The sequence below is a fragment of the Orcinus orca genome, chromosome 2, assembly GCF_937001465.1.
Source record: "Orcinus orca chromosome 2, mOrcOrc1.1, whole genome shotgun sequence".
Classification (NCBI taxonomy): Eukaryota; Metazoa; Chordata; class Mammalia; order Artiodactyla; family Delphinidae; genus Orcinus; species Orcinus orca.
Window position 1 is genome coordinate 86,858,975 of NC_064560.1, and position 25,128 is coordinate 86,884,102.

General features: G+C 39.0%; 1 protein-coding gene and 1 long non-coding RNA gene across 3 annotated transcripts in view; both read right to left on the reverse strand.

The window, feature by feature from the left end:
• The window catches only part of ARIH1 (ariadne RBR E3 ubiquitin protein ligase 1), a 125,001-nt gene that overhangs the window by 23,394 nt on the left and 76,479 nt on the right, over positions 1–25,128 (reverse strand). For both annotated transcript variants that reach the window (XM_004276271.3, XM_033440018.2), the window contains exons 4-5: positions 22,769–22,861; positions 22,215–22,270 (exon numbers count right to left, since the gene is read on the reverse strand). In XM_004276271.3, the coding sequence (XP_004276319.1) occupies positions 22,215–22,270; positions 22,769–22,861 (149 nt within the window). The remainder of the gene's footprint in view (positions 1–22,214; positions 22,271–22,768; positions 22,862–25,128) is intronic.
• LOC125963622 (uncharacterized) lies at positions 10,385–15,631 on the reverse strand. Its single transcript, XR_007475823.1, has 3 exons — positions 13,142–15,631; positions 12,196–12,273; positions 10,385–11,445 (listed from the first exon to the last, which is right to left on the reverse strand). It is a non-coding gene; the product is annotated as an uncharacterized LOC125963622 (long non-coding RNA).

Genomic DNA, 25,128 nt, shown 5'->3' on the forward strand with positions numbered 1-25,128 from the left:
AGAGGATCAGTGCCAACCAGCACTCACCAGTCCAAGAGGCTTGTCTGCTCACCCACCAGGGCGGGTGGGGGCTGGGAGCTGAGGTTCGGGCTTCGGAGGTCAGACCCCAAGGAGAGGAATGGGGTTGGCTGCGTGATCACAGCCTGAAGGGGGCTAGTGCGCCAGAGGGCCGGGAGGGAGTCCGGGAAAAACTCTGGAACTGCCTAAGAGGCAAGAGACGATTGTTTCGGGGTGCGTAAGGAGAGGGGATTCAGAGCACCGCCTAGACGAGCTCAGAGACGGGTACGAGCCTAGGCTCACAGAGCGGACACGAGAGACGGGCATAAAACGCTAAGGCTGCTGCTACAGCTACCAAGAAGCCTGTGTGCAAGCACAGGTCACTATCCACACCTCCCCTCCCACGAGCACGCCGCCACGGCCAGGGTCCCGTGATCCAGGGACAACTTCCCCAGCAGAACGGCAGAACGGCAAAACGCACGGCACGCCTCAGGCTGGTGCAACATCACGCTGGCCTCTGCCGCGCATCCCTACCCCTCCCTGCCTCTGGCCTGAGTGAGCCAGACAGAGCCTCCTCATCAGCTGCTACTTTAACCCCATCCTGTCTGGGCCAAGAACAGACACCCTCAGGCGACCTACGCGCAGAGGCGGGGCCAAACCCAAAGCTGAACCCCAGGAGCTGTGCAAACAAAGAAGAGAAAGGGAAATCTCTCCCAGCAGCCTCAGGAGCAGAGGATTAAATCCCCGCAATCAACTTGATGTACCCTGCATCTCTGGAATACCTGAATAGACAACGAATCATCCCAAAATTGAGGTGGTAGAATTTGGGAGCAACTGTAGACTTGGGGTTTGCTTTCTACATCTAATTTGTTTTTGGTTTTATAATTATCTTAGTTTAGTGTTTAGACTTTATTATCATTGCTAGATTTGTTTACTCATTTGGTTGCTCTCTTCCTTTTTTTAAAATAAATAAATATATATATATATACTTACTTTTTCTCTTTTTGTGAGTGTGTATGTGTATGCTTCTTTGTGTGATTTTGTCTGTATGGCTTTGCTTTTACCATTTGTCCTAGGGCTCTGTCTGTCCGTTTTTATGTTGTTGTTTTAAGTATACTTTTTAGTGCTGCTTATCACTGGTGGATTTGTTTTTTCGTTTGGTTGCTGTCTTTTTTTATTATTATTCTTTCTTTAAACTACTTTTTAATTTTTAATAATTTATCTTTTATTTTAATAACTTTAATTTATTCTATTTTTTTCTTTCTTAATTTTCTTCTCCCTTTTCTTCTGAGCCGGGTGCCTAACAGGGTCTTGGTGCTCCGGCAGGTGTCAGGCCTCTACCTCTGAGGTGGGAGAGCCGAGTTCAGGACATTGGTCCACCAGAGGCCTCCCGGCTCCACATAATATCAAACGGCGAAAGCTCTCCCAGAGATCTCCATCTCAACGCTAAGACCCAGCTGCACTCAACAACCGGCAAGCTACAGTGCTGGACACCCTATGCCAAACAACTAGCAAGACAGGAACACAATCCCACGCATTAGCACAGGGACTGCCTAAAATCATAATGAGGTCATAGACACCCCAAAACACGCCACTGGACGCGGTCATGCCCACCAGAAAGGTAAAATCCAGCCTCATCCACCAGAACACAGGCACCAGTCCTCTCCACCAGAAAGCCTGCACAACCCACTGAATCAACCTTAGCCACTGGGGGAAGACACCAAAAAAAAAACGGGAACTACGAACATGCAGCCTGCGAAACGGAGATCCCAAACACAGTAAGTTAAGCAAAATGAGAAGACAGAGAAACACACAGCAGATGAAGGAGCAAGGTAAAAACCCACCAGACCAAACAAATGAACAGGAAACAGGCAGTCTAGCTGAAAAAGAATTCAGAGTAATGACAATAAAGATCATACAAAATCTTGGAAAGAGAATGGGGAAAATACAAGAAACGTTTAACAAGGACCTAGGAGAACTAAAGAGCAAACAAACAATGATGAACAACACAATACATTAAATTAAAAATTCTCTAGAAGGAATCAACAGCAGAATAACTGAGGCAGAAGAACAGGTAAGTGACCTGGAAGATAAAATGGTGGAAATAACTACCGCAGAGCAGAATAAAGAAGAACGAAAAGAACTGATGACAGTCTCAGAGACCTCTGGGACAACATTAAACGCACCAACATTCGATTTATAGGGTTCCCAGAAGAAGAAGAGAAAAAGAAAGGGACTGAGAAAATATTTGAAGAGATGATACTTCAAAACTTCCCTAATATGGGAAAAGAAATAGTCAATCAAGTCCAGGAAGCGCAGAGTCCCGTACAGGATAAATCCAAAGAGAAACACGCCAAGACACATATGAATCAAACTATCAAAAATTAAATACAAAGAAAAAATATTAAAAGCAGCAAGGGAAAAACAATTAATAACATACAAGGGAATCCCCATAAGATTAACAGCTAATCTTCCAGCAGAAACTCTGCAAGCCAGAAGAGAGTGGTAGGACATATTTAAAGTGATGAAAGGGAAATACCTACAACCAAGATTACTCTACCCAGCAAATATCTCATTCAGATTCGACGGAAAAATTAAAAGCTTTACAGACAAGCTAAAGATAAGAGAATTCAGCACCACTAAAGCAGCTTTACAACAAATGCTAAAGGAACTTCCCTAGGCAGGAAACACAAGAGAAGGAAAAGACCTATAATAACAAACCCAAAACAATTAAGAAACTGGTAATAGGAACATACATATCGATAACTACCTTGAATGTAAATGGATTAAATGCTCCAACCAAAAGACATAGACTGGCTGAATGGATACAAAAACAAGACCCGTATATATGCTGTTTACAAGAGACCCACTTCAGACCTAGGGATATATACAGACTGAAAGGGAGGGGATGGAAAAGGATATTCCATGCAAATGGAAATCAAAAGAAAGCTGGAGTAGCAATTCTCATATCAGACAAAACAGACCTTAAAATAAAGACTATTGAGAGACTTCCGGGAAGATGGCGGAAGAGTAAGACGCGGAGATCACCTTCCTCCCCACAGATACACCAGAAATACATCTACGTGTGGAACAACTCCTACGGAGCACCTTCTGAACGCTGGCAGAAGACCTCAGACCTCCCAAAAGGCAAGGAACCCCCCACGTACCTGGTTAGGGCAAAAGAAAAAACTAAACAGAGACAAAAGGATAGGGACGGGTCCTGCACCAGCGGGAGAGAGCTGTGAAGGAGGAAAAGTGTCCACACACTAGGAAGCCCCTTCGCGGGTGGAGACTTCGGGAGGCGGAGTGGGGGAGCTTGGGAGCCGCGGAGGAGAGCACAGCAACGGGGGTGCGGAGGGCAAAGCGGACAGATTCCAGCGCAGAGGATCGGGCCGACCGGAACTCACCAGCCGAGAGGCTTTTCTGCTCGCCCGCCGGGGCGGGCGGGACTGGGAGCTGAGGCTCCGGCTTTTGTTGGAGCGCCGGGAGAGGACTGAGGTTGGCGGCGTGAACACAGCCTGCAGGGCGTTAGTGCACCGCGGCTAGCCGGGAGAGAGTCCGGGGAAAAGTCTGGACCTGCCGAAGAGGCAAGAGACTTTTACGTCCCTCTTTGTTTCCTGGTGCACGAGGAGAGGGGATTAAGAACGCTGCTTGAGAGAGCTCCAGGGACGGGCGCGAGCCGCGGCTAAAAGTGCGGAGCCCAGAGACAGACATGAGACGCTAAGGCCGCTGCTGCCGCCACCAGGAGGCCTGTGTGCGAACACAGGTCACTAGCCACACGCCCTTCCGGGGAGCCTGTGCAGCCCGCCACTGCCAGGGTCCCGGGATCCAGGGACAACTCGCCCGGGAGATCGCACGGCGCGCCTCAGGCTGCAACGTCACGCCGGCCTCTGCCGCTGCAGGCCCGCCCCACACTCCATGACCCTCCCTACCCCCCGGCCTGAGTGAGCCAGAGCCTCCGAATCAGCGGCTCCTTTAACCCCGTCCTGTCTGAGCAAAGAACAGACGCCCTCCGGCGACCTACACGCACAGGCGGGGCCAAATCCAAAGCTGAGCCCCTGGGAGCTGTGAGAACAAAGAAGAGAAAGGGAAATCTCTCCCAGCAGCCTCAGAAGCAGCGGATTAAAGCTCCACAATCAACTTGATATACCCTGCATCTGTGGAATACCTGAATAGTCAACGAATCATCCCAAATTAAGGAGCCCTGTGGATGAAAGGCTCTTGGTGCTGCAGCCAGGAGTCAGTGCTGTGCCTCTGAGGTGGGAGAGCCAACTTCAGGACACTGGTCCACAAGAGGCCTCCCAGCTGCACATAATATCAAACAGCAAAAATCTCCGAGAGATCTCCATCTCAACGCCAGCACCCAGCTTCACTCAACGACCAGCAAGCTACAGTGCTGGACATCCTATGCCAAACAACTAGCAAGACAGGAACACAACCCCACCCATTAGCAGAGAGGCTGCCCAAAATCATAATAAGTCTACAGACACCCCAAAACACACCACCAGACGTGGACCTGCCCACCAGAAAGACAAGATCCAGCCTCATCCACCAGAACACAGGCACTAGTACCCTCCACCAGGAAGCCTACACAACCCACTGAACCAACCTTAGCCACTGGGGACAGACACAAAAAACAACAGGAACTACGAACCTTCAGCCTGCAAAAAAGGAGACCACAAACACAGTAAGATAAGCAAAATGAAAAGACAGAAAAACACACAGCAGATGAAGGAGCAAGATAAAAACCCACCAGACCTAACAAATGAAGAGGAAATAGGCAGTCTACCTGAAAAAGAATTCAGAATAATGATAGTAAGGTTGATCCGAAATCTTGGAGATAGAATGGACAATAGAATGGACAAAATGCAAGAATCAGTTAACAAGGACCTAGAAGAACTAAAGATGAAACAAGCAACGATGAACAACACAATAAATGAAATTAAAAGTACTCTAGATGGGATCAATAGCAGAATAACTGAGGCAGAAGAACGGATAAGTGACCTGGAAGATAAAATAGTGGAAATAACTACTGCAGAGCAGAATAAAGAAAAAAGAATGAAAAGAAATGAGGACAGTCTCAGAGACCTCTGGGACAACATTAAACGCACCAACATTCGAATTATAGGGGTTCCAGAAGAAGAAGAGAAAAAGAAAGGGACTGAGAAAATATTTGAAGAGATTATAGTTGAAAACTTCCCTAATATGGGAAAGGAAATAGTTAATCAAGTCCAGGAAGCACAGAGAGTCCCATACAGGATAAATCCAAGGAGAAATACGCCAAGACACATATTAATCAAACTGTCAAAAATTAAATACAAAGAAAACATATTAAAAGCAGCAAGGGAAAAACGACAAATAACACACAAGGGAATCCCCATAAGGTTAACAGCTGATCTTTCAGCAGAAACTCTGCAAGCCAGAAGGGAGTGGCAGGACATATTGAAAGTGTTGAAGGAGAAAAACCTGCAACCAAGATTACTCTACCCAGCAAGGATCTCATTCAGATTTGATGGAGAAATTAAAACCTTTACAGACAAGCAAAAGCTGAGAGAGTTCAGCACCACCAAACCAGCTCTACAACAACTGCTAAAGGAACTTCTCTAGGCAAGAAGCACAAAAGAAGGAAAAGACCTACAATAACAAACCCCAAACAATTAAGAAAATGGGAATGGGAACACACATATCGATAATTACCTTAAATGTAAATGGACTAAATGCTCCCACCAAAAGACACAGATTGGCTGAATGGATACAAAAACAAGACCCATATATTTGCTGTCTACAAGAGACCCACTTCAGACCTAGAGACACATACAGACTGAAAGTAAGGGGATGGAAAAAGGTATTTCATGCAAATGGAAACCAAAAGAAAGCTGGAGTAGCAATTCTCATATAAGTTATATATATATATATATATATATATGTAGTTTGCTTGAGTGCAGTGTTTTTTGTTTTCTGTACTGAATTCATTAGCATGGGTCGGTATAAAATTTAGCATAGGTCAATATGTAATTTGTAAACTAATAAGGTCTTAAAAGTGAGGAATTAAGTCTTTTAAATTTAATTATTTATTGTAAAGAGCAGAATAGCATACATAAACAGGTGCCTAAGGAAAACTTGTATTCTAATATGGAACTCTCATGAACACCTTTTTTTTTTTTTCTTCTAACGGTATGATAGTAGGCCATTTGATTATTTTTATGGCTTTAACTTTACAACAATGAAATATTCGTGAATTTTAAAAAGTATTTTTCTTTATTTGATGCGGGTGGGATACTGGAGAAATGAAAGGTCAAACATCTATTGAGGAATCCATACTTGTCTATATATTGTGTACTTTTATTTCAAGAACTGATTTAAAATTCCTAAAAGGATGCTATAATAAGTTATTATGCCATTTTACAGACTGAATTAAGTAAATTTCAGGGAGGTATGAAACTTGCCTAAGGCTATCCAGCTGCCAAGCGGTAGAAGTGAGAATTAAATCCAGGTATACCTATAAAAAAAAATTAAAAAAATAAAAAAATAAAAAAAAGAAGGCGAGGGCAGCACCAGGGTATGGGGTTGTTAGTTTTATAGGGGTGAGTAATTTCATACGCTGATGAGTGGGAGGAGTATTCCAGCTATTTTGGGGAAGGGGTGGGGATTTCTAGGAATTGAGCCACCGCCCACTTTTTGACCTTTATGGTCATCCTTGGAACTGTCGTGGCACCTGTGGGTGTGTCGCTTAGCTTGCTGATGTGTTACAATGAGTGTATACTGAGGCTCAAGGTCTAGTGGAAGTAGACTCGTCCGCCATCTTGGACCTATTTTGTTCTAATCAGTTTATGTTGTGTCCTCGGGCTATGTAATTCTTTTAAAGGTTGTGCCCTGCCCCCTTTCCTCCTGTTTCATATTGAATATATAATATTTACCAGAGTATGTTTTAATAATTAATACATGATATATTGTATAATTAATTTATATATCATATATATAATGATATCTATAGGTATTTGTTCCAATAAGTCATTAAAAATAAATGAATATTAAAAAAATAAATAAATAAAAAAATAAAGACTATTACAACAGACAAAGAAGGACACTACATAATGATCAAGGGATGGATCCAAGAAGAAGATATAACAATTGTAAATATTTATGCACCCAACATAGGAGCACCTCAATACATAAGGCAAATACTAACAGCCATAAAAGGGGAAACTGACAGTAACACAATCATAGTAGGGGACTTTAACATCCCACTTTCACCAATGACAGATAATCTAAAATGAAAACAAATAGGGAGACACAAGCTTTAAATGATACATTATACAAGATGGACTTAATTGACATTTATAGGACATTCCAACCAAAAACAACAGAATACACTTTCTTCTCAAGTGCTCATGGAACATTCTCCAGGACAGATTATATCTTGGGTCACAAATCAAGCCTTGGTAAATTTAAGAAAACTGAAATCGTATCAAGTATCTTTTCCAACCACAACGCTATAAGACTAGATATCAATTACAGGAAAAAATCTGTAAAAAAAAATACAAACACATGGCAGCTAAACAATACACTACTAAATAACCAAGAGATCACTGAAGAAATCAAAGAGGAAATCAAAAAATACCTACAAACAAATGACAATGAAAACACAATGACCCAAAACCTATGGGATGCAGCAAAAGCAGTTCTAAGAGGGAAGTTTATAGCAATACAATCCTACCTCAAGAAACAAGAAAAATCTCAAATAAACAACCTACCCTTACACCTAAAGCAATTAGAGAAAGAAGAACAGAAACACTCCAAAGTTAGCAGAAGGAAAGAAATCATAAAGAAGGAAAGAAATCATATTCACCAGAAATAAATGAAAAAGCAATTAAGGAAACAATAGCAAAGATCAATAAAAATAAAGCTGGTTCCTTGGGAAGATAAAATTGATAAACCATTAGCCAGACCCATCAAGAAAAAAAAGGGAGAACACTCAAAGCAATAGAATTAGAAATGAAAAAGGAGAGGTAACAACTGACACTGCAGAAATATGAGAGATTACTACAAGCAACTACATTCCAACAACCTGGAAGAAATGGACAAATTCTTAGAAAACCACAACCTTCTGAGACTGAAACAGGAAGGAATAGAAAATATAAGCAGACCAATCACAAGCACTGAAATTGAGACTGTGATTAAAAATCTTCCAACAAACAAAAGCCCAGGACCAGATGGCTTCACAGGCGAATTATATCAAACATTTAGAAAAGAGCTAACAACTATCCTTCTCAAACTCTTCCAAAATATAGCAGAGGGAGGAACACTCCCAAACTCATTCTATGAGGCCACCATCACCCCGATACCAAAACCAAAGATGTCACAAAGAAAGAAAACTATAGACCAATATCACTGACGAAGATACACGCAAAAATTCTCAACAAAATACTAGCAAACAGAATCCAACAGCACATTAAAGGGATCATACACCATGATCAAGTGAGGTTTATCCCAAGAATGCAAGGATTCTTCAGTATACACATATCACTCAACACGATAAACCATATTAACAAACTGAAGGAGAAAAACCATATGATCTCAATAGATGCAGAAAAAGCTTTCGACAAAATGCAACACCCATTTATGATAAAAACTCTCCAGAAAGTAGGCACAGAGGGAACTTACCTCAACATAATAAAGGCCATATATGACAAACCCACAGCCAACATCATTCTCAATGGTGAAAAACTGAAAGCATTTCCTCTAAGATCAGGAACAAGACAAGGCTGCCCACTCTCACCACTATTATTCAACACAGTTTTGGAAGTTTTAGCCACAGCAATGAGAGAAGAAAAAGAAATAAAAGGAATCCAAATTGGAAAAGAAGTAAAGCTGTCACTGTCTGCAGATGACACGATACTACAGAGAATCCTAAAGATGCTACCAGAAAACTACTAGAGCTAATCAATGAATTTGGCAAAGTAGCAGGATACAAAATTAATGCACAGAAATCTCTTGCATTCCTATACATCATTTTTCCTAATGATGAAAAATCTCAATGAGAAATTAAGGAAACCCTCCCATTTACCACTGCAACAAAAAGAATAAAATACCTAGGAATAAACCTACCTAAGGAGACAAAAGACCTGTACGCAGAAAACTGTAGACACTGATGAAAGAAATTAAAGATGATACAAACAGATGGAGAGATATACCATGCTCTTGGATTGGAACAATCAACATTGTGAAAATGACTATACTACCCAAAGCAAGCTACAGATTCAATGCAATCCCTATCAAACTACCACTGGCATTTTTCACAGAACTAGAACAAAAAATTTCACAATTTGTATGGAAACACAAAAGACCCCAAATAGCCAAAGCAATCTTGACAGAGAAAAAGCAGAGCTGGAGGAATCAGGCTCCCAGACTTCAAACTATACTACAAAGCTACAGTAATCAAGACAGTATGGTACTGGCAGAAAAAGAGAAATATAGATCAATGGAACAGAACAGTAAGCCCAGAGATAAACCCATGCACATATGGTCACCTTATTTTTGCTACAGGAGGCAAGAATATACAATGGAGAAAAGACAGCCTCTTCAGTAAGTGGTGCTGGAAAAACTGGACAGCTACATGTAAAAGAATGAAATTAGAACACTCTTGAACACTATACACAAAAATAAACTCAAAATGGATTAAAGTCCTAAGTGTAAGGCCAGAGACTATAAAACTCTTAGAGGAAAACATAGGCAGAACACTCTATGACATAAATCACAGAAAGATCCTTTTTGACCCATCTCCTAGAGAAATGGAAATAAAAACAAAAATAAACAAATGGGACCTAATGAAACTTAAAAGTTTTTGCACAGCAAAGGAAACCATAAACAAGATGAAAAGACATCCCTCAGAGTGGGAGAAAATATTTGCAAACGAAGCAACTAACGAAGGATTTACCTCCAAAATATACAAGCAGCTCAGGCAGCTCAATACCAAAAAAACAAACAACACAATCCAAAAATGGGTGGAAGACCTAAATTGACATGTCTCCAAAGAAGATATACACATTGCCAACAAACACATGAAAGGATGCTCAACATCACTAATCATTAGAGAAATGCAAATCAAAACCACAATGAGGTATCACCTCACACCAGTCAGAATGGCCATCATCAAAAAATCTACAAACAATAAATGCTGGAGAGGGTGTGGAGAAAAGGGAACCCTCTTGCACTGTTGGTGGGAATGTAAATTGATGCAGCCACTATGGAAAACAGTATGGAGGTTCCTTAAAAAACTAAAAATAGAACTACCATTCGATCCAGCAATCCCACTACTGGGCATATACCCTGAGAAAACCATAATTCAAAAAGAGTCATGTACCACAATGTTCACTGCAGCTCTATTTACAATAGCCATGACATGGAAGCAACCTATGTGTCCATCAACAGATGAATGGATAAAGAAGATGTGGCACATATATACAATGGAATATTACTCAGCCATAAAAGGAAACAAAATTCAGTTATTTGTAGTGAGGTGATGGACCTAGAGTCTGTCATACAGAGTGAAGTAAGTCAGAAAGAGAAAAACAAATACTGTATGTTAACACATATGTATGGAATCTAAGAAAGAAAAGGTTCTGAAAAACCTAGGGGCAGAACAGGACTAAAGATGCAGATGTAGAGAATGGACTTGAGGACACGGGGAAGGGGAAGGGTAAGCTGGGACAAAGTGAGAGAGTGGCATGGATATATATACACTACCAAACGTAAAATAGATAGCTAGTGGGAAGCAGCCACATAGTACAAAGAGATCAGCTTGGTGCTTTGTGACCATCTAGACGGGTGGGATAGAGACGCAAGAGGGAGGAGATATGGGGATATATGCACATGTATAGCTGATTCACTTTGTTGTAAGGCAGAAACCAACACGCCATTGTAAAGCAATTATACTCCAATAAAGATGTGAAAAAAAATGCATAGTCCAATCTCATTAAACTCTCTTAAATGAACAGGAAAGTTTTGTACAATTTGGCTTCATCTATTTCTTGAGTTTCTTATCCCACTCACTTCTCTTCTTCCATAAGACCCCACCCTGGGACTTCCCTTGTGGTCCAGTGGTTAAGATTCTGAGCTTCCACTGCAGGGACCACAGATTCTACCCCTGGTTGGGAAACTAAGATCCTGCATGTGGCGCAGTGTGGCCAAAAAGAAAGAAAAAAAAGACCCCACCTGTCCTGAGCTACTTTCAGTGTACTCCCCTCATATCTGTATTCTTTCAAAAGAGTATACACCACACTTCCTCAGAGGCTTTTGCTTGGGGCCACCTCCCTTGGAAAGGAAACAAAAGATTATCATAGTGGGGCTCTGAGGTGGGACAACCTAGGTTAGAATACTGGCTTCACAACGTACTTACTATGAACTGAGGGTAAGTTCTTTGACTTTTCCATTTTTCAGTTTACTAATCTGTACGATGGAGAGAAGAAATAGAGCTGGCCGACTAGAATAGTGCCTGGCAAATAGTAAGCACTCAATAAATATAAGATGAAGTTGTTATTATTATTATATTTTATTTCACTCAGCTAAGATATATTGTTACTCATGGAGGCCTTTTCTGACAATTCACCGTATCAGTCTAGACACAGACCACCTTTACCTTAGTTCCTATGGCACATGATACACCTCTCCTTTATAGGATGTGTCATAATTTTCATTAGACAGCTATCTGTATAATCATTTGTTTAATATCTGCCTTCTTGTTTCCCTATCCCCAACCAAACAATAACCTCCATGAAAAGATCTCTTATGTTCAGTACAGTGCCTGGTCTGTGTTTAATAAGGATTTTTAAAATGAGTAAACCTCCACATCTTGCAGATGTTGAAAATGAGGTATAAAAATGATTAGTGCACTTGGCAGTTCCTCAAAAACTTAAACACAGAATTACCATATGACCCAGCAATTTCACTCCAAGGAATCGAAAACATGTGTTCAATAAAAGTCTTGCGTACAAATGTTCAAATAACACAAATGTTTCCACAAAAAGTATAAATAACTCAAATGTCCAAGAACTGAGGAATGGAGAAATATGGAATATCCATATAATGGAATATTATTTAGCCATAAAAAGGAACAGCATCCTTATACATGCTACCACATGGATGAACCTTGAAAACATTATGTTAAGTGACAGAAGCCAAACACAAAAGATCACATACTGTATGACTCCATTTTAATGAAATGTCCAGAATAAGCAAATCCATACAGACAGAAAACTGATGAGTGGTTGTCAGGGTCTAGGGGGAGGAGGGAGTGAGGAATGACTGTTTAGTGGTTATGGGATTTCTTTTGGTACACTGAATTGTGTACTTTAAACTAGTCAAAATGGTGACTATTGCTATATGAAATTCACATCAATTAAAAAATAATTAAGAAACAGACTCAAATTCAGAATCCCTGATTTCCAAATACATCTTACTCCTTCTATTACCCATAATGCTTCTCTGATGTGACAAACCCTAATGATTTCTTATAGATGATTCTAGCCTAAGCATAACTGGTGAGAATAAAGGTCAGCCATAGCTATTAGGCCAAAATGACTAAGCCTTAAGTTGGTGATAGGGAAGAAAAAGAAAGTGATCTCCCATCTTTGAGAATAAGCATTCTCAAGAAGGCAAGTGTCAACCTGGCCATTAATAAGCTAATTATCTTCACAAGGTCCTGCTGCCATCACTTATGTTGAAAATAGCTATTATGCCAATTCTCACCGTAGAAGGCAGCTCTTTATCAAGGTAAAAAAAAAAAAAGACTTTTACTGAATGCCATCTATATATACATTCTGAGCACAGGGTCAGAAGCATTTAAATGCCCTTGAGTTTTGGGATAATTCTATGCTTTTACAAATGAGATAACTAGAGAGCTGTGCTTTGAAACCAGGTAACTTTAAACACAGGATTTTTTTTTTTTTAGTATGCCCAGTACTTTAGTATACTTACACTAAACATATAATACTTATATGTCTTATACTTATATAGCACCCTGAATAAGTCAACAATATTATGCTTCAATTTAGGACTAATGATGAAATATTTTTCTTTAAAAAGGGTTTTTTCTCCCCCTGACAAACCAATTATAGGTAAGTATAAAGAATGAAATAAAAATCACCTTTAACCCTATTGCTCAGGAGGAATAACCACTCAAGATTTTTATGACTCTAGACTCTTTCCTCTTCTTTTCTGTAAATGTATGATATATAATTTTAAATAGAAAATTCACTACATATTATTTCATATCTTAGTTTTTTAAAACTAACATTATAGGCATTTTCCAATGTATTAAAATAATTCATAAATCTTTTTAAAAGCTGCTATTACGTTCCATCTTCCCCTACTGGTAGGCTTTTTGGGTTGTAGGATTATGACAATGTGATGATTAACAACTTTATAAAAAAACTCTGCTCAAATTTCTGGTCATTAAAAAGAAATGTAACATATACTATGAGCTGAATTCATGTAATCACAATCAAAGGTCAAAATGATCTTAAAATCATCTCTGGCTCATCTCCTTCTTTTATCAGAGTTTGACTCTAACTCTACCTTGAAAACACATCCAAAATCCAACCATTTCTCACTACCTCCTCGGCTACAGTCTTGGATCAAACCAACATCATTTCTCTTCTGGACTGTTTTAATAGTCTCGCCATCTCCTTGCTCCCACTTAGTCTCTTTTTAATATGAGCAGTCAGAGCAATCCTCTATGACCAAGTCATTCCTCTGCTCAAAATCCTCTCATGACTCTATCTTAGAATAAAAGCCAAAAACCTTAATGGCCTATTAGGCCTGACACAATCAGCTTCACGCAGCCCTCCAACACCCTTCTCTGCTTCCCTTCAATCTGGAACTTCACATTTATAGTTCAAAAACATTATTAAAAGTTTAATAATTATCAGTAATTTAATCCCTATATATATACACTTTACCTTATTAATTACCAAAGCTTGACAAATTATTTCATTTTGCATTTCAATGAGACGAGGAAATTATTTTCAGTGTGAACTTGAGTTCTGATCCCTTAAGCATATATTTTAAAACGGACAGTATTCTATACATTTGTGATTAATTTCCTACTTAGAATACTGAAGTAGTGTTTTTCTGTTTCATCATAGAGAAATGATGGGGGGGGAGCATTAATTTACTCCACCATGAGACATACAACTTTAAAGTCACATGTTTTCAAAGCATTCTCCATAAACTCTCTGTAGACTGCCTTAAAAATAAATACAACCTTGGGGGTAAGCAAAGATTTCGTAAGTAGCAATAATCATAAATGAGGGAAAATAAGGAATTAGATGCCATTAAAATAAAAACTTCTGTTCACCAAACATCATTCAGAGAGAATAAAGGTAAGCCACACATTGGGGAAAATAGTTGTAATACATATATCTAACAAAAGACTCATATGAGAATATTTTAAGAATTCTTAGAAAGTAATTAACAAATAGACAAAATAACAAAATTTTAATAATGAGAAAGTGACTTGAATGGGCGCTTCGTAAAAAGGGATATCCAAGGAAAGGTGTCTGACATCATTACCCATCAAGGAAATGCAAATTAAAACCACCATGAGATATCCCTATATACCCACCAAAATGGCTAAAATTAGAAAAGACTAGTGATACAAGTGTGAACAAGGACTAGAACAGTCACACATAACTAGGAGAAGCGGAGGTACAACTACTCTGGAAAAGTAGATACTCTGGCAGTACCTATTGTAAGGCTAAAAATCTCACTCTTCAGTATATACCCAAAAGAAATCAGTGCATATCTACCCAGACACTTCTGGAATATTCTTTGTAGTTTTTTCACAGTAGTCAAAACCAAACAAACAAACCAAAAAAACTCCAAGTATCTATTATCAGGAGAATGAAATACTACATAGCAAAAACAAAACAAACCTAAAAACATACATATATACTTAACAACATGCACATACCTCAAAGAAACACATTACATTAACTGAAGCCGATACACACTCAGAAAAAGAACATGCTACACAATTCTATTTAAATGAGGTTCAAAAACAGGTAAAATTAACTGGTGGTGACAGAAGTCAGAATAGGTAGTGGGGGTGAGATGGATACTGTCTGGGAAGGGTCACAAGGATGAATATTCTGGGTACTGGAAAAATTCTGTACCTTGATCTGGGTGGTTAATAAAACATATTTCTAAAGTAAATGTACTTTACACACTTTATTGAATTTATTTTAGAACTTAATTCAAAAAGTAAAAACAAAAACCAATGCACAGCAAATTGAACTGATTATAATTAAATAAAAATGATGTATTTCCACTGTAAAAGACGAGATGCTCTACTATACTGTGATTAATACACATATCAAAGTTTAGTTTGTCTCTTGCCTCAGATGGTACAAATCATCTGAGGGTCTACACAGCTTCACAAGCCTATGTGATAGAATGTAAAAAATAATCGTCTGACTTGGATGCTTGGAATATTCATTCTTCTTGGAGCAGCACAGACTTACAGGACTACATTTACTTTGCTCTGGATCCATTCAATTACTTGGTTTTATGTAATATTTACAATTATAATATTATAAAAGCACTGGCTTACCATTTCGTGACTAAACCTACTGACAAAACATAAAAGAAACTGTTCCAGAATAGATTTAAGTATAAAGTTGACAATATAAAGTAATTATGTATCTAACAGAAATTAGGGGGTAGAAGAGATTAAAGGTGAATGACAGCACAGAGGCAGCAATTTCCTCACCTTACATAGTAAGTAGTTAAGATTTACTGCTTAAAGTTGATGGAACAGGAAATAACTATCGAAGAATAGCTTTTAAGTTATATTATCTAATTTAAGACAATCTATTTTTAAAAGAACATTTCTGCCCTTTTCAGACAAGTGAGGAATTAGCCAATAGAGGTATGGATTATCAATACCAAGATCCTAAGATACATTTTTAAAAAATCTTTTTTTATAATTGAAGTATACTTGACTTACAATGTTGTGTTAATTTCTGCTGTAGAGCAAAGTGATTCAGTTATATATATATATATATATATATATATATATACACATTTTTTTTATATTCTTTCCATTACAGTTTATCACAGGATATTGAATATAGTTCCCTGCGTTATATAGTAGGACCTTGTTGTTTATCCATTCTATACGTAATAGTTTGCATCTGTTAACCCCAGACTCCCAAGCCATCCCTCCCCCATGCCCCCTCCCCTTGGCAACCACAAGTCTGTTCTCTAAGTCTGTTTCTCTTTGGTAGATAAATTAATTTGTGTCATATTTTAGATTCCACATATAAGTCATATCATATGGTATTTGTCTTTCTCTTTCTGACTTACTTCACTTAGTATGATAATCTCTAGGTCCATCCATGTTGCTTGAAATGGCATTATTTCATTCTTTTTTATGGCTGAGTAGTATTCCACTGTATATATGTACAACATCTTCTTTATCCATTCATCTGTTGACGGACATTGAGGTTGTTTCCATGTCTTGGCTATTGTAAATAGTGCGCTATGAACACAGGGGTTCATGTATCTTTTTGAATTACAGTTCTGTCTGGACATACGCCCAGGAGTGGGATTGTTGAATCATATGGTAACTCTATTTTTAGTTCATTTTTTAAAATCTTATGTATCACTTAAAGCTTTAAAAAAAAATCATCTGGAATAATTTTGCTAGAACTGAGTGGCAATGAGTGTCTGTCATCACCTCTGCTTATCTGTTTCTAAAAACCCCCATATATGAAAATAAACCATTCCATTTTTTAGACACACCCTGCAGGATGTTGAATCAGAACATCACAATTCCAGATATGTGTTAATGATAACAATGATTGGTCAAGGTGTGACTAAATACATTACTCGCAGGTCTTTAAAGATTAAACAGATACAAGTTTACCTTTATCATCCCTAAGATTACTAGAGAAGCTATACACAGAAAAAGAAATTTAGGCCCCAAACAACTACATAAAAAAACTAACCTACTGTGAGTTCACTGGTGGCCTAGTGGTTAGGATTATAGGCTGTCCCTACCGTGGCATGGGTCCAATCCCTGGTCGGGGAACTAAGATCCCACAAGCTGCACGGTGCAGCCAAAAAAAAAAAAAAAAACCACAAACCACTAACCAACTACTAGTATGAACAGAAAGAGACAAAGATTTATTCAGTCTCAAGTGATAAATAATTTAGATAAATAGTTTAAATTAATCTCATGAAAGCATCAAAGAAGGGGAGCCCCACTTAGCCAAATAGCCCTAATGGTATCATAGCACAAATCAATCACTGGAGTTAGCAATGATAACATACGCTTATGAAAGCAGGGAGAATAATATATTTCCAGTTACTTATTCAAGGACACGGGCCTATTACACACCCATTGCGAAGGAGTAAAAAGGTGAATCCAATGAATCACTAATCTTAAGAAGTGAGTCTAAGAAGCACTGAAAGATCAGTGAATAATTTCTGTGTAGTATTTTACCAAGGTTAAAGTCACACATCCTGAATGGAAATAAGAAAAGAATTCAGTCAACATAAATAGGTACCTATAAGTCAACTTACAGCCTAAGAAAGAATACAGACAAGGATACAGGCAATTACAAAAGTGCAGGGTAAGGGAAATATGGAGGAGCTAAGGAACACATAGGATGTCTATCCAAACCAAAATTAAAATGAGTTAAACTGAGGTGTTAAGAATGACTAAGATGATGAGTAGATTAAGAGAACTGAAGAGTAAAACAGAAAGCGAGTACTGCTTGTAAGAAACAAAGTCAAGAGACAGTAGGAAAAAAAAGTAAAAAAAATCCTACCAAACCAAATGCAAATAAAATGCACAGTACTTTCAAGAAACCAAGCTCTACGTGGCTAGAATAATGTGAGAAAAGGTGAGGCAAAAGATGAAGTTGCATAGGTAAGCAATATAGGACAACGAAAGCCATTTGTGAAGAAGAACTGGAAGGTGGTAACACTGGGTATAAGGGAACCACTTAGGAGCTAGTTGCAGATTCCCAGCCAAGACAAGATGATGGCGTGAATCAGGTTAATGGCAGTAGAAACAGAGAGAAATGGATGGATTTAAAGGTAATTAGGATGTGGAATTTACAGAATTTCGTGCAAGGATGACTGAAAAATGCAGGAGAAAAGTGAATCAGAGATATCACCAAGGTTTCTCATTCAGGCAAATCTTTAACACCAAGTGATGCCATTATATGATACTGAGAAGCAAAAAGAATGATTCTGGTGGTGGTAAAGGTAGTAGGAGGGCTGGACAAGATAAAGCCAGAGTAATGCACAAATGAAGATGCCTGATAGGCACTAGGATATATGGGTCCCAAGATCAAAAAACAGTGTTAATCTGGAGATATAAATTTGAGAATTTCCAGGGCTTCCCTGGTGGCACAGTGGTTAAGAATCTGCCTGCCAATGCAGGGGACACAGGTTCGAGCCCTGGTCCGGGAAGATTCCACATGCGATGGAGCAACTGAGCCCATGTGCCACAACTACAGAGCCTGTGCTCTACAGCCTGCGAGTCACAACTACTGAGTCTGTGTGCCACAACACTGAAGCCCACGCCCAGAGCCTGTGCTCTGCACGCAAGAGAAGCCACTGCAATGAGAAGCCTGCATGCCACAACAAAAAGTAGCCCCTGCTCCCGCAACTAGAGAAAGCCCGTGCACAGCAACGAAGACCCAATGCAGCCAAAAAAAATAAAATAAAATTTTTTTTTAAAAATTGGGAATTTCCAATGTATGCCTAGGGAGAGTGTATAAAGTGCATAGAGTGAGAATAGTGGGACAGACAGACCCCAAGGAGCACTCTTTTAGGAAAAGGCAGATAAACGTGATTTTGTAAAGTAAGAGTAGAACTAGAGTAGGCCTAGGGTGGTGGCCTTAGGAGTACATGGCTAAGGTGAAGGGGATTTTCCTGGAAACGAGTAGATCACAGAAATGAAAGGCTATGGCAAGAGTTTTCAAACATAAGTATGCATCAGAACCATACTAAGACAGCTTGTCATTCATAATGCTGGGCCCTGTCCCCAGAGTTTCTGATTCAGTAAGTCTGGAGCTGGGCCTGAAAATATGCATTCTCTTAACAAGCTCCTAGGTGATGTTGATGCTGCTGGTCGGGGGACCACACTTGTAGAACTACAGGGCTAGGGTGTAGAATGAACTACACGTATGGGAACTGAAATCACACTGGATGACAGCAAGCCTTGGGAGAAAGAAAAGATTGTGCTTGAGGTGACAGCACTACAAATAATTAAATGGGACAGACCAAGATGTCAAGCAGAGAAAAGCACAAAGGACCATGATACAGCTGGACAACAAGACTCAAAGGATTTATGGATTTTAAAGTGAAGAAGCGAAATGGTCTGAAAACAGCATTTGGGACCAAGGGGAACAATGACTTTACCTCTTGACCATAAAATACACAGGGGAAAACACGCTAGCTTCAAATTGAGAGGGCTAAAGGGTAATATGTCTTCAGGAAGAATCAGGTTTCAGTTTCAAGTTCCAAATGAGTTTAATTCAAATTAAAACAAGAAACCATTTTTAAAATCTCTCAAGTTGGAAATTTTTAAAAAACTGATAATCCATCACTGGGAAGGATTCAGTTCCTTTCATACTAAGAAAAAAAAAAGCATATTTCAGTTATGGATCTTAAGATTTTTTTTTAAATAAATTTATTTATTTATTTATTTTGGTTATGTTGGGTCTTCATTGCTGCACGCAGGCTTTCTCTAGATGCAGCAAGTGGGGGCTACTCTTCATTGCGGTGTGCAAGCTTCTCATTGCGGTGGCTTCTCTTGTTCTGGAGCACAGGCTCTAGGCGCGAGGGCTTCAGTAGCTCTGGCACACAAGCTCCGTAGTTGTGGCTCACAGGCTCTAGAGGGCAGGCTCAGTAGCTGTGGCACAAGAGCTTAGCTGCTCTGCGGCATGTGGTATCTTGCAGGACAAGGGCTCGAACCCACGTCCCCTGCATTGGCAGGCAGAGTCTTAACCAGTGCGCCACCAGAGAAGTCCAGATCTTAAGATTAAACATGAAAAACTGCACTTTCTCTCATTTAATTAACCTTTTAAATTCTAAAAGAAAGAAATTATTTATTTAAAAGAAAGAATATGGAAGATATAGCATACAACTATTTAAGGTAAAATGTGGACGTGCACCAGCATGCACATCCAAAGAGCTCAAGAAACCCCAAAGAGGATAAGCACAAGGAGAACCACATCTAGATATATCATAGTCAAAACTGTTTTAAGCCAAAGACACAGCAAATCCTGAAAGTAGCAAACAGGGGACAAAAATATAATTAATAGCTAACTTATCAGAAACAATGGAGGCAAGAAGGCAGTACAATGACATATTCAAAGTGATGAAACTATTAAACAAAAAGCCAAAGAGCATATACATTTGTAGAAATCACCAAACTGCGTTACAAAAAGGTTCCAACAGTATACTCCCCATTGTACTATATGCTCACTCATATTAGATATTACCAAATTCTTTCTTATCAGTCCTAATAACCTTCTATGATGAAACTCATCATAAACTGTCAAACTCTTTCCATCCTCATCTCTAGTAATCTGCTACTCTGTGCTCTAGCTACTACAGAATACATAACAGAGAAGTTCATGGACTATTTAAAAAATATTGGCATCCCTTCTTTAATATTACCCTCCACTCCCTCAACCCAAAATTTTACTCTTTGATATTACTCCCTAAGTAAAGCTTCCCTAAATTCTTCAGGTAGAGTAATTTGCTTCTTTGTAAATGTACTTTATATATACATTTATACATAAAACTTAAACTATGCATTTTATTTATTTATTATTATGAACCTCTTAGAGAAAGGAAATGTATCGTAATTCTTTTGTTGTTCTCCTGTGTATATGTGCTAATGAGTAGGTTCCCAGTAAATGTCTGTGGAATGAATGAAAAGATACAATGACCTATGCTGATGAAATGTACTGATGAAAGAATACAAAGAATTAAAGTATCAGGGGACAAGATAAAGAAGACTGCAAGAATGGCGGTACTTTAAGATGATACATGTTTATGTTTGTTAGCTTAAAACAATAATGGAAATAAGATTTACTGAAAGATAGAAACAGTATTAACACAAGCTGACAACAACAGTAAATATATTTTAGTAAACCAAAGTAGGTTGGGATTAACAAAGTGGAATCAGTGGCTTTATAAACTGTACTGGTTAAACCAATTTATGGCTTCATTAGATTAAGAAATTTGCTCACTAAAGCACATGGCTGCCTTTTATTACCTTCAAATCCCAGTGCTTAAACACAGACATACCTTTATATAGGCAATTATCCAGGACTAATTATACAATTTGACTGTGGATCATTTAGGCCCTCATATGTTTATCTTCCTAGACTGAAATCAATTAGGTAGCCTGAGGTCATGAAAACAGCACTGACTCAGGAATTAAACAACCTGGGATTTTACCCCATGTATAGGAGCTAACTATGCTTGTTTCTTCAAGTTTCTTTCTCTACTTCAAAAGGGAACATTTCACAAGGCCAGTAGATAGCCAACAGCCTCCAGCTGCAGGGTCTTTGGGATCTGTAGCAGTGTTCCAGCTGAGGCCACATTCCCCCCCGGTTAGCTCCCAGTGACAGACTGAGCATGACAATGGTACCAGGGCCTGGCCATTTCTGCTTACTGAGGTATTCCTCTGCGGGAAACCTATGCACTGGAGTTCCCCACAGGGTTAACAGAGACTCTCACAGCTGCAACATAGTCTGAGTCTCTTCCTATTGAATCCTCCTTCCTTCTTTCTCTCATTTAACAAGTGTCAGAACTGTATCATGGTCTGTCTAGTGCTCCTCCTCCTCTTTATCCTACATAGATGCTATCCCACAATAAATCGCCTTCCCTTTTAACTTTGTCTTGGCATCTGCTTCCCAGAAGACATCAACTGACACACTGACATATCCTATTCTCCAACCACAAGGTTTACTGAAATCTAGCTATCATGTACTGCCAACTTTACCAGAATACTGCCTGGGCATTTAACCAGGTTACAAACAGGCTTGTGTACTACAAAGGAATATAGATTAGAAAGTCTCTTCAGACACTAAAAATTTTACCTCCTCTATGGTGTTGAGCGAAAATTAATTTGGTTTAACCAACTAATCAATATTCAACATGCAGAATCTATCAAAAGTACTTACATAACTGTGTTGTCATCCACTAAGATATCACAACCATGAGCAGGACACGAAATAGTCTGAAAAAGATCAAAATTTAAACTATGTCTTCATTCAACAAATATTTACTGAATGTTTACCATTGCCAGGAACTTTGCTAGGTTCTGAGGATACCTTAACATTTACAGGACCTTAATCACTCCCTTTCTATTAAAGAAAACGTGTGTGTGTATGTGTATCACCATAAAGTAAGTAAAACTGCTAACCCAAACAACTGGTTTTTCAATATAAAATTTGACTGGCAAAAGCAAGAGATATGACAAAAATTCTCAACAAGTTTAGCCTGATAAATACAAATGTTAATGCCTGCTGAGAAAATACTACCTGGACTGGATCTTTAACTGGAATGCCTCATTGTAAATAGAAAAAAGTCTCAATTATCTTTTAGTTGTTTTAATCTAGAAAAAAAGTCCACATGCAATTCACAACCCAGAATGCTTCACCTGTTTATATTTGTGTAAGGGTCTAAACACTATAAGAAATTCAAGAAAAACTCAGAAACAAATTAGCATTTTTACCTGTCCCATGCCTTCTTCCATTATTTTGGTAGTTAAATATTCGCTCCAGCACTGCATACAAAACTTATGTCCACATTCAAGGCCAGTGAAATACTGCAACAAAAATAATACATGGACTTTGAAAATACATTATCAGGAGAATCACTATATATAGTGACTCAGTAAGGCTCTACTAGGTCACATTTCTCGCAGTGGCCAAAATGTCCAATTTGACATGACTAGATGGGTTCCTAAAATGAACTTCTAGGTGGTGAAATCTATACATGCAAATTCATTGAACACAAAACACCTAATTAATGAGAAATGCATCTGCAGTAGATATTTATAATTTTTAGGAAAGGCACAAAACAAGTTTGTACCAATAAGCATATGAAAAGATGCTCAATATCCTTAGTCATCAGGGAAATGTAAATCAAAGCCACAGTGAGACATCACTTCACACCCACTAGGACAGCTATAATCAAAAAGACATAATAAAAGCATTGACAAGCATGTAGAGAAATCAGAACTTTCATACACTGCTGGTGGGAATGTAAAATGCTACAGGAACTTTGGAAAACACTGGCATTTTCTCAAAAAATTAAACAGAGGGCTTCCCTGGTGGCGCAGTGGTTGAGAGTCCGCCTGCCGATGAAGGGGACACGGGTTCGTGCCCCGGTCCGGGAAGATCCCACATGCCACGGAGCAGCTAGGCCCGTGAGCCATGGCCGCTGAGCCTGCGCGTCCGGAGCCTGTGCTCCGCAACAGGAGAGGCCACAACAGTGAGGCCCGCGTACCGCAAAAAAAAATTAAAAATTAAATATACCATATGATCCAGCAACTCCACTCCTAGGTATATACCCAACAGAAATGAAAACATACATCCCACATAAAAACTTGTACACAAATGTTCACAGCAGCATTATCAACAATAACCCAAAAGTGGAAACAACTCTAATGTCCATCAACTGACAAAATGTGAAATATCAATAATAACAGAATATAATTCAGCCATAAAAGGGAGCAAAGTATTGATACATACTATAATGTGGACGAACCTTGAAAACATGCTAAGTGAAATAAGCCAATCACAAAAGAGCACATACTGTTTGATTCCACTTATATGAAATGTCCATAACATGTAAATTCATAGAGAAAGAAAGTAGATTTGTGGTTGCTCAGGGCTGGGAAGCTTAGGAAGGAATGAGAAGTGACTGTAAAAGGAACAGGTCTTTGGGGGGTTACTAAAATGTTCCAAAATTAATTGTGGTAATGGCTGAACAACTCTGTGACTGAAGACCACTTTAAATAGGCAAGTTGTAAGGTATGTGAATTCATCTTAATAAAGCTGTTATTTTATTTTTCATTTTTATTTTTTGGCCATGCCACGTGGCTTGTGGGATTCTTAGTTCCCCAACCAGGGACTGAACCTGGCCCACGGCTGTGAAAGCACCAAGTCCTAACCACTGGACCGCCAGAGAGCTCCCAAAGCTGTTATTTTTCAAATGTGACACAAATACAGCACTTAATGGAGCTGCATGGAACATGGCCAACCTAGAAAATAAAATGCTATGGAAACCAAAATATTTACTCAGAATAATAGTAACATTTGAATAATAGTAACATTTTGGTCTAATCTTATACTACTTATATGATTTGAAATACTATCTGTTTGACGGCTGGTTAAATGAAGGATACTACTATCTTCTATAATGGGATATTAAAAGCAGGTACTTTAAATAATATTAAGAGAGTCTAGAGGACTGTATTTTCAAAAGACAAATAATGGTTATCATACTTTATTTTTTTTTAATTTTTTTAATTCTTTTTTTTTTTCTTTTTTTTAGATTTTCTTTCTTTTTTTTTTGGCTGCGTTGGGTCTTCGCTGCTGTGCGCGGGCTTTCTCTAGTTGCAGTGAGCAGGGGCTACTCTTCACTGCAGTATGCGGGCTTCTCCTTGTGGTGCCTTCTCTTGTTGCAGAGCACAGGCTTCAGTAGTTAAAGAACACAGGCTCAGTAGTTGTGGCTCATGGGCTCTAGAGCGCAGGCTCAGTACCTGTGGTACACGCTTAGTTGCTCCGCAGCATGTGGGATCTTCCCGGACCAGGGCTTAAACCTGTATCCCCTGCATTGGCAGGCGTATTCTTAACCACTGCACCACCAGAGAAGTCCAATGGTTATCATATTTTAGTTAAGAATATTTTACAATATTTACTACCAATTTTTTTTTTTTTTTTTTTTTTTGCGGTACACGGGCTTCTTACTGTTGTGGCCTCTCCCATTGCGGAGCATAGGCTCCAGACGCACAGGCTCAGCGGCCATGGCTCACGGGCCCAGCCGCTCCGCGGCATGTGGGATCCTCCCAGACCAGGACACGAACCC